General features: G+C 37.0%; 1 protein-coding gene across 1 annotated transcript; it reads left to right on the top strand.

Annotated features, from left to right (window-relative positions):
• The first annotated feature begins 5,228 nt into the window (after nt 1-5,228).
• LOC307127104 (uncharacterized protein) lies at nt 5,229-10,127 on the top strand. Its single transcript, XM_079818098.1, has 2 exons — nt 5,229-5,298; nt 6,606-10,127. Exon 2 carries the CDS (start codon nt 6,611-6,613, stop codon nt 7,550-7,552), a length of 942 nt encoding a protein of 313 aa, XP_079674224.1. The 5' UTR covers nt 5,229-5,298; nt 6,606-6,610; the 3' UTR covers nt 7,553-10,127.
• The last annotated feature ends 891 nt before the right edge of the window (nt 10,128-11,018 follow it).

Raw genomic sequence — 11,018 nt, 5'->3', positions numbered from 1 at the left:
TGTGTAGTTCAAATAGTTCAAAATAAATTAAAAAACATAATTTATTTTGAAGCCTATGCTGTTTTCTTGTACAAAATAAAATATTTTAAGTTAAATGCAGAGTAAGACATGTAAAAAAGACAAGAGGCTAAGAGATTGTCAAGATCATTTGTGTAGCTTTCACAGACTAACACACGTCACATCTCTCATAGACCACAGTATTTAAAATAGCATATATGCATCAGTTATATTCTCAATTTAATTTACCGGACCACGGCCCGGACCAAACAGACGAAATTTGGTCCGACGAAAAGAGGTAGTTTATTTGCACTAAAAAGTTTTTACAAAACAAAAACCATGGTTTTTGCATAAACTTTCCATTATAACAGTTAATTTAAGGGATTTTAAGGAATGAACAAATCCCCTTTTAAATCCATTATGGGTTTATTTCGTTTTCTATGCACTTTTCTGACTGTAGTGTGATCAGGACTTTTATTTTGTAGTGGTGTTGTGACGTCATAAGGCTGCGCCACACTTCTGCATCTGTTGTGATTCTGCTGAAGAAAGGTTTGTTTTAAGCTTTTAAAGTGTTTAAATCAACGCAAGCTGCTAATTCAATTTAATTGTTTTTACAAGCTATGTACAATTAGTCAATTAATTTTGAAATTAACATTATAATGCATTACCTACCATTAATAAACAATATTTTTGGTGAGTAAAGCTCATCCACACGTGTTATAGAAAAGATGCGTCTCATTTTTCTCAATATATCGTGAATCAGTTTATCATAAACATGAACTCGGTCACTGGCGAGTAGAGATGAGAGAAACTGAGCTTTATGAAACTCAAGAGTCAACTTAATCAAATGCTGCACAGAATGATTCACTGAATCGACTCACTCGAATCACCTCAATCACTGGCAACTCCTGCTGGTCAAAACAGTGTAAATGCAATGAGAACAAACAAACAAAAACATGTGTGATGAGAACTTTTACTATGTGTAATCTATTAAATGTAATGTACACATTAATAAATGTAGCATTAAATGTCTAAATATGAACCCCTTTTATTATTCTGTAGTAATTTTGAGTGTTTTAAGTCCATTAACTCTCTGACTCTCTTACCAGTGACTGAACTAGAGACTCTCTCAGAGATTTAGTTTTGAGTGTTTATATTTCTGTTAATTATTCTCATCTTAAACAGGACAAACACAGAAAAACTCCTGGTGAAGCGACTGAGATCCACGTGACACACTATCATAAAGATGCCGTTTATTAAAGAGGAGAGTGAAGACGTGAAGATTGAAGAAACATTGAGAGTCGAACATGAAGAAACTGAGGAACAAACAAAGATGGCGTTTATTAAAGAGGAGAGTGAAGACGTGAAGATTGAAGAAGACCTGAAGATTGAAGAAGACCTGAAGATTGAAAATGTATTCAGTTTGAAACATGAAGAAACTGAGGAACAAACAGGTTGGTTTCATTCTCAAAGCTGAACTCAGTCTCTTGATCCTTATTCAAATGTCCAGCTCTACAGAAATGAGTGATGTTTTTCAAGAGCGTCCTAATTAAAGCGCTTTTATTTAACATGGCAGACTATTAATTATGAAATAGATCTGCTATGCTGCTGTTGAGTAAGTACAAAGACTTGCTACAGCCAATACATTTACAGACATAACATACATGAAATAACCTTCCCAGCTGATCTATTCAAGTGGAGCTTGGAAGGTGGAGGGTTTCTGAAAGTATGCTGCAGACTGCCAACAGCAAATAGTCAAGTCACCTTAATTTATGTAGCGATTTTTACAAAATAGTTTGTTTTTCAAGCAGCTTTACAGTGATGATATGAAATTAATGGAAGAGAGATTGTTTTGGCTGTACATCAGCTCTAGAAATAAGTTATTTGTTCAGCTAAAGTAAGTTTGTGATTGATTCATTTCCGTTGTAAAAAAATCATTAGTTATTTACTTTGTGGCCACTTACATGACACAACACTATTTCCAACCAAAAAAGATTAATATGCGTTCTGGACGTTCATTTGCATGGTGTTTGGTGGCCAGAGAACGCAAACTTAGAAATAGGTTTTGAAACTATACTGTTATCTTTGTGTAAACTTAAAAAAAAAAACAAATCTGTGAGAGCGGTGACGGCATGCAAGTAAGCATTACATTTTTAGTCCACGCGTTTGAATACGTACGTTTTTCTTTACAAAATGGCCGCCAAATTACTTGCTAAATAGGAAAATGATCGATCGCCAACAGTTGATTTCGATATTCTAGGTATTATCGACTGGCCAGAATTTAGAGACCGCAGTAGACATTATGGAGTATAATGTGTTAAGAGCTTGCTCAAGTACTGGGGAGCTAAACCATTTAGTGCTTTGTAAGTTATAAGCAAGATTTTAAAATGTATGCAATGTTTAATAGGGAGCCAGTGCAGTGTTGACAGAACTGGGCTAATATGGTCATACTTCCTGGTTCTAGTAAGAACTCGAGCTGCTGCGTTTTGAACCAGCTGGAGTTTATTTATTAAGCGAGCAGGGCAACCACCCAGTAGAGCATTACAATAATCTAGCCTTGAGGTCATGAACGCATGAACTAACTGTTCAGCATTTTGCATTGAGAGCATGTGCCATAATTTAGATATATTTTTAAGATGGTTGAATGCAGTTTTACAGATGCTAGAAACGTGGCTTTCAAACAAAATATTTGGTATCAAAGAGCACATCCAGGTTCCTCACTGACGACGAGGACTTGACAGAGCAGCCATCAAGTGTTAGACAGTATTCTAGGTTATTACGTGCAGAGGTTTTTTGTCCAATAAAACAGTTTTTTCAGAATTAAGTTGTTGGAAATTACTAGTCATATACATTTTTTAAATCAGCTATGCATTCTGTTAATTTTGTGAATTGGTAAGTTTCTAGCCTGACGTCGTCATACTTAATTCTAGGCGTGGATGATTACGTTACTGTTTATCATCTGTCCATCATCGTCTAAAGCCCGCCCTGACAATTTCATTGGTCCGAACAGTTTCTGTTCTGCCTAATTACTCCACTACAGATCAAGTCCAGACCGAACTGCCCAAGCTCAAATGTTGTGGCTGGCATCCAGGCTAGTAAGTTTCATCAGGGCGTGAAGAAATATAGAGCTGAGACCGTCAGCATAACAATTTAAGCTAACTTCCTAATGATATCTCCCAGTGGTAACATGTACAGGGTGAAAAGCAACAGTCCTAGTACTGAGCCTTGCGGTACACGTCTTTCTGGATCTGTTATCTGTTTGTCTGAGTTTAAAGTCTCAGGAGGCTGTGAGATGGGTCCAGGGGGCACCGCAAACCTGCTCTATCTCTTCCACCTCAGATAGGGGATCCATGAATTTAGAGAATCAGGCAGTTAGGGATTACATTATATATATATATATATATATATATATATATATATATATATATATATATATATATATATATATATATATATATGTATATATGTATATATATATATATATATATATGTATATATATATATATATATATATATATGTATATATATATATATATATGTATATATATATATATATATATTTTTTTTTTTCTTCTCCATTTTCTTCTCTTATGAATATTTTAATTCGATTTCTCTACTGCTACAAACTGATTGCCAAATGCCAATCTAATTTTCCAGTCTATTCAAAAGAATGCTGTGGTCGAAAGTATCGAATGCAGCGCTAAGATCGAGTAACACTAATAGAGAACTACAACCACGATCGGATGATAAGAGTAAATCGTTTGTAACTCAGATGAGAGCAGTCTCAGTACTAGGATATGGTCTAAATCTGGAAATTCTCACAGATACCATTTCTTTCCAAAAAAGGAGCATAATTGTGAGGACACTGCCTTTTCTAGTATTTTTGACAGAAATGGTAGATTTGAGATTGGCCAGTAATTGACTAATTCTGTAGGATCAAGTTGCGTTTTTTTAATAAGTGGTTTAAAAATAGCCAACTTAAAAGTTTTTGGTACATATCCGAATGATAAAGATAAATGAATGATATGAAGAAGAGGATCTATGACCTCTGGTAGCATCTCTTTCAATAGGCAAGTCGGTATAGGGTCGAGCATACATGTTGTTGATTTTGATGATTTAACGAGTTTAGCTAATTCTTCTTCTCCTATAGCAGTGAATGAGTGTAATTTTTCCTCAGTGACACTACAATGCTCTGTCTGATGTGATACTGTAGTAGACGGCAGCATGATTATAATTTTCCTCCTAATATTTTCAATCTTACACATAAAAAAGTTCATAAAGTCATTACTGCTGTGCTGTTTACAAACATCAGAAGTTGAAGCTTTATTTTTGGTTAATTTAGCCACTGTATCTAGGGTTGTGTTTATTTTCTTCTAAGAGTGGAGAAATAAGCAGATTTAGCAGTTTTTAAGGTCTTTCTGTATGCAATCATGCTCTCTTTCCACAAAATGCGAAAAACCTCTATGGCGTTGTTCTATTCAAGCCTGCCTTGAGTAATACTAAAGATATTACTAGAAATTACAGCAACACCTCCTCCTTTGCCTTTCAGACGTGGCTCGTGTTTATAACTAATCTTGGGGGTGAACTAATTTAAAGTAATGTAAATTTCACGCTTTCTCCTTTTGGGGTCCAGTCACACTAGGTTGCAGGAAGATGAGTGACAATGAGGGTTTGGGAACAAAAGCACAGTTTTTAATAATTTCCACAGAATAATCCAACTAAGGAAGGCAAGTAAACACAACATAGATGAGAACAGACAAATGAGAACTGACAAGAACTTAAATACACAGATCAACCAAGGAAATTAATAATGAACAGCTGAACAAAATGAAGAAATCCAATCATTAACCAAGGTGACAAACTCTTGTGATGCAGACTGGAATTTTAATTGCATCATGTTTGTTCGTTTGGCAAATGAAAAATGACACTATTTTCTTTTTAGAGATGCTTTACAGAAGAATTGATTTATCTTTGCAGCATTGAATAATTTTCCTGTTCTTCACTGTAAAGCTGCTTTGAAGCAATATGTATTGTAGAAAGCACTATATAAATCAACGTGACTTGATTTAAATTGACTTATCTGTTAATGTCTTATTCTCTGTCAGGATAGAAATGCAGAAATATCTATCCTGTCTGTTGTTATCTTACTGGATAGACCAGGGTGTGTCTCTTGAAAGGGTACATTTATTCCTTTCTGATGAGGAGGATTGAAATTTGGTGCTTTTCACTTCCAGAGTGCTGTGATTGGCTGTTGACAACAGAGGTGGCACACGCAGTGTATTGTAAATACGACGTTCCTAGGTAAAAATTGCACATGAACGCCCTCCCATTTTTTTGAATGCGATGAGCTCGTAATCACGGCTTCATAAGTGGGAATTATCAAATTTCCTTACGTTACGTTATTTTCCTCACATTAAGGCAGCATAAAGCACATGGTTAGAACAGTGACTTTTTTACCACAGTTTTACTGTTTTACTGTTACTGTTTGACTGTTTTACCAGTGCATTGCTCACATTCCAAACCGCTTCCATAATACTTTTGGCATTTTCTTGAACACAGAATTCAACCATGATAGAAAAAGATTTTGGAATGTGTCCTAAAGAAAACAAAAGGTTTCAAATATTAAGGGTTAAAAAAATTGTCTGAGATTACAGCATCTTAAGCCCTATTCGCACAGTATTAGTATTATTTGGGGAACTCTGGTGATTTGTAATAATTGCAGAGAATGTCTGTGATCTTAATCCCGTGCGAATCGGCCATGTCTGTAATTTGTCAAGTAAAAATTCCCCCGCAAATTACCTACCATATTTCACCAAACACGAGGTCCTGTGATAATATTAGTCGAATATTATGATAATATTAGTGCCATGCGAATCGGTATCTCTGTGATTTGGCCAGGATTAGGCGGATCATATATAATTTTTGCAAGGTTTTTGTTTCCTGTGCGCGTTTCTATCTTTATCTTTCACAAAGAATGGAGCTAGGCTGCATATAATGCGCACTGTTATGAATTCCCGTGCGGCCGTGCGGATTATACTTTCACTTTAGAATGAGCACCAATTTGGGAGTAAATTGCTTGAATGCGTTTAATATTATTCTTAATGAAAAACACAAAAACAGAACATATGACAAAGTTGCTTAAATGGGCACTTTTACATTTAGCTTTGAAACTGATCTTCTGCCGTTTTATTATATTGCTCAGTTCAGTTTTTAATTGTAGCGTCTGTTCTCTAACTGAACTAAATAATTTTTATTACTATAAAACAATCAAAGATATCGATACGACTGTTTATAATTTTTATACAGCTATATCTATAATGAAAAAACATTTACAAGTCTTGACATCATATCCAGGAGATAAGTCAGTAAATTCGAGTAAAATCACAGGCTTGCTTATCCCGTGCGAATGCGCCACGCAAAATTCAGATGTGGGGGAGTCATATCTAAATCACACGAGGTCGCCAGATAATACTTTCCCCGTGCGAATAGGGCTTTAGTGGGTATTGGATCTAGCATACATGTTTTTGGTTTTGATGCCTTAAATGTGTCAATGTCTTGATGTTTGGTGCCATTACACTTTTATTTTTATTTTCCTTTTTCTTTTTTAGATCTGATGGCACTGAAAGTGGAGGGTCAAGAACTAAATGAAATAGAAGAGAAATATCAGTATGGGAAACATCATGATTTCATAACTGGAGAAAAATCTTTTGGTTGCTCACAGCCTGAAAAGAGTTTCACTGAAAAACAACACCTTAAAGTCCACATAAGAATTCACACTGGAGAGAAGCCTTTCACCTGCCAACAGTGTGGAAAGAGCTTCACTCGAAAAGAAAACGTTAAAAGGCACATGAGAATTCACACTGGAGAGAAGCCTTTCACCTGCCCACAGTGTGGAAAGAGCTTCATTGAGAAAAGAAACCTTAACATCCACATAAGAATTCACACTGGAGAGAAGCCTTCCACTTGCCAACAGTGTGGAAAGAGTTTCACTCAAAAAGAACATCTTAAAGGCCACATGAGAATTCACAGTGGAGAGAAGCCGTTCAAATGTAATCAGTGTGGAAAGAGTTTCACAAAAAATAATGTCTTTAAAAGGCACTTAAAAATTCACTCTGTAGAGAAGCCTTTCACCTGCCAACAGTGTGGAAAGGGTTTTGTTCAAAAAGAACATTATAAAGGCCACATGAGAGTTCACACTGGAGAGAAGCCTTTCACCTGCCAACAATGTGGAAATAGTTTCAATCATAAAGGGCATCTTAAAGCCCACATGAGAGTTCACACTGGAGAGAAGCCTTTCACCTGCCAACAATGTGGAAAGACTTTCAATCATAAAGGGCATCTTAAAGCCCACATGACAGTTCACACTGGAGAGAAGCCTTTCACCTGCCAACAGTGTGGAAAGAGTTTCACTCGAAAAATGAGTCTTAAAGCCCACATGAGAGTTCACACTGGAGAGAAGCCTTACACCTGCCCACAGTGTGGAAAGAGTTTCATCCAAAAGGGAAACCTTAAAGCCCACATGAGTGTTCACACTGGAGAGAAGCCTTCAGGCTGATTTGTACCTGTGCCGTAGCCTCTACACCCTGGGCTACGCACCATTTTCATTTATACTTTAGCTTCCTTGTCCACGTCAACGTGCAGTTACACATGTAGAGGGATCATGTGTACCCCTGAGGGAGGGGTGGAACAGTGTGGAAAGAGCTTCACTGAAAAAGAAAACCTTAAAAGGCATATGACAATTCACAATGGAGAGAAGCCTTACACCTGCCAACAGTGTGGGAAAAGCTTCACAACAGAAATAAACCTTGGATATCACAAGAACACCGAAGAGAAGTCGTTCATATGTGGTCAGTGTGGAAAGAATTTCAAACATAAAGGAACCCTTAATTACCACTTGAGAATTCACCCAAGAAGTGTGGAAAAGTTTCTAAACAGACACCTAAAAGCCCACATGAGGAGTCACACTGGAGAGAAGCCTTTGTTATATATTTAGCCATGTCATGTCTTTATCAGATAATCGTCTGAACAGGTGACACTCCACAACACTGCACTCTGACATGTTCATTCTTATTCGGCCATGGCCACTTTTTTTTGCATCCTTCATCTCCTTAAAGTTTGCCGTGATGCTTTTCCTTTGGCATGTAAATATGAGTCAACGTCTGCCCGTTTGCATTCCTATTGTTTCAAATATTGAACGGTTGTGTAGACGTCCTCTAATTTCAGTTGTATAGTAGAATACCTCAGAGTCACACCACTGGCCATTTTTGTTGCGCTCTAGGATCTATGGGTGTAATTTGACTTTTGGTAACACTTTACATTAAAGTTTGCTTTGTAAAGAGTTTATAAAGGTGTTTTTTAATGACTAATAACTAATTTACAGATGCATTATAAATTGTTGATAAGCAGTTATAACTGCATGAGTAAAAACAGTGACTTTAACGCAATGCCTGACAAATAGTGAAACGTTTTAACTAACGTTATAAATGCTTAATAAATGTATTTCTAAACACTTTTCTTTTAAACTCAAAACCGGATTCCTGATTTATGCACTCGTTAAAATCACAAATGATTTACTTCTAGCTTCTGACCAAGGCTGTATCTCAATACTAGTTCTACTCGATCTTAGTGCTGCGTTTGATACTATAGATCATAAACTACTCTTAGATCGACTTCAAAATTATACTGGTGTTCAGGGACAGGCATTAAACTGGTTTAGATCGTACTTATCAGACCGCTACCATTTTGTCTGTCTAAATGGGGAAAAATCAAAGATGACGTCAGTAGACTATGGGGTGCCGCAAGGATCCATGCTAGGCCCTCTGCTATTCTCAATATATATGCTGCCACTTGGTAATATTATAAGAAAACATGGAATTAATTTCCACTGTTATGCTGATGACACTCAATTATATATTTCATCACGACCGGATGAAAACGCTAAATTATCTAAACTGACAGCGTGTGTTGAAGATATTAAATACTGGATGACGTGTAATTTTCTGCTATTGAATTCAGATAAAACGGAGGTGTTACTTATTGGTCCAAAAAACTGCCCACAAAACCTCTCGCAATACAATTTTACCTTGGAAGGATGTCCTGTCACTTTATCCACTACAGTAAAAGACCTGGGTGTTATATTAGACCGCAACCTGACATTCGAAAATCATATTTCATATGTTACAAGAACGGCATTTTTCCATCTTAGAAACATTGCTAAGCTACGTAACATGCTATCTATTTCTGATGCAGAAAAGTTAGTTCATGCATTCATGACCTCGAGATTAGATTACTGTAATGCTTTATTAGCTGGTTGTCCTGCATCCTCAATAAACAAGCTACAGTTAGTCCAAAACGCAGCTGCTAGAGTTCTTACTAGGTCAAGAAAATATGATCATAAAACACCAATTTTATCATCTCTACACTGGTTACCTGTGAAGTTCCGTATCAATTACAAAGTATTTTTACTGACCTATAAGGCCCTAAATGGTTTAGCTCCAGTGTATCTAACGGATCTTCTATCACCCTACAATCCATCGCGCTCTTTAAGATCACTAAACTCGAGGCTTCTGGTCATTCCTAGGATATCTAAGTTCACTAAAGGAGGGAAGGCATTTTCACATTTAGCTCCGAAACTCTGGAATAGTCTTCCTGATATTGTTCGAGGTTCAGACTCGCTGTCCCAGTTTAAAACTAGATTAAAGACGCATCTCTTTAGCCAAGCATTCACATTATAATTATCTTTTTATACTACAGTTAAATCGGATCAAAAGCATTAATATAATATTCTGAACAGCAGCTACGCTAATCATTTCCCATCTGCTTTTCTGTTGTTATCTCGGGACACTAGTCCCGAGGTAAATAGTTCATCAGCTCCAGTTTGTATCCAGCCTCTCATGGAGACTTCGGATGCCCCGACACCTGTGATGAGACGACTCCACGCCTGTGAAGAGACGACTCAACGCCAGCGTTGTTATGGCCTAAATTAATACACGATTGATTAACTTTTTCGAACATTATTCTTTAACATTGTCTTTCTAACATTTTTACTGTACATCTATGAAATGCACTTTCTGTAAAGCTGCTTTGAAACAATGTGTATTGTGAAAAGCGCTATACAAATAAATTTGAATTGAATTGAATTGAATTTATTACATGATGAAACAAAGATAGTGAGACTGAAGGGTGTTTGTGGTTTTCTCATTAAAATCTCATAACTGCCACTTTTCTTACTATGTTCTTACTATATAGTGAGAAAGTATGTATGTAATTTCGACCACAGCCAAGGTCAAGACCTATCATGTTGAACGCAACACTAAGATCAAGTTAAACTTGGCTAAATGTAAGTAATTAGTCATTATAACTAGTACAGTTTCTTTTGTATGGTGTCAAGTCTGACTCTGAATCATTTATTTTATATTTTTACAAGGAACACAATTGAACAGACAACTTATTCGAAGAATCGAAGTAACAGCTTCGCTTATGTAAAGACAACACAGGACAACTATACTGAGGGCTTAAATACATGGCTAAATAAGGAACCGAACAAGACTAGGTAAGCAAGATTAACATAAACACAATTAACCACTGAGTAACCATACAAACTAGCAACAAAAAAGGGAACAGGAACAGATGTAGAAAACACAGGGACCTAAAGAAAAACAACATAAGAGTCCACACAACGTAACCGTTAAAGTACACCCTCTTTCCGTTCCTCTTTCCGTTTAGCATGGGACAAGGTGGATATGAGGTCTCAGGAGCTCAGAGTGGAGTCGGTGAGGATGATGGTGGAGCTGGAGGGAAGGAGGAGCCCAATGCAGGGACGAGGCATAGACGCTCTGAAATTCATTGCACAATCAGGGTGATGTCAGCCTGAGGGATGAGCGAGTCCAGCAGAGCCTAAGGGATGACGGACCACAGTGGAGCCAAGGTGAAGACGATGGGTCAACAGGTAGAAGTGGAGCCCAGGGCTCGGAGGTCCAGGTGGAACTAGGGGATCCTCACACCAAGGCGTAGCTGGAGAC

Source organism: Gobio gobio (genome assembly GCF_949357685.1).
Source record: "Gobio gobio genome assembly, chromosome: 5".
NCBI lineage: Eukaryota > Metazoa > Chordata > Actinopteri > Cypriniformes > Gobionidae > Gobio > Gobio gobio.
The sequence above is the reverse complement of the archived record's forward strand: the minus strand, read 5'-3'. Positions and strand labels throughout refer to the sequence as shown.

Coding starts and splice junctions, on each gene's coding strand:
- LOC307127104 (XM_079818098.1), top strand. CDS start 6,611: ATGGCACTGAAAGTGGAGGGTCAAGAACTAAATGAAATAGAAGAGAAA.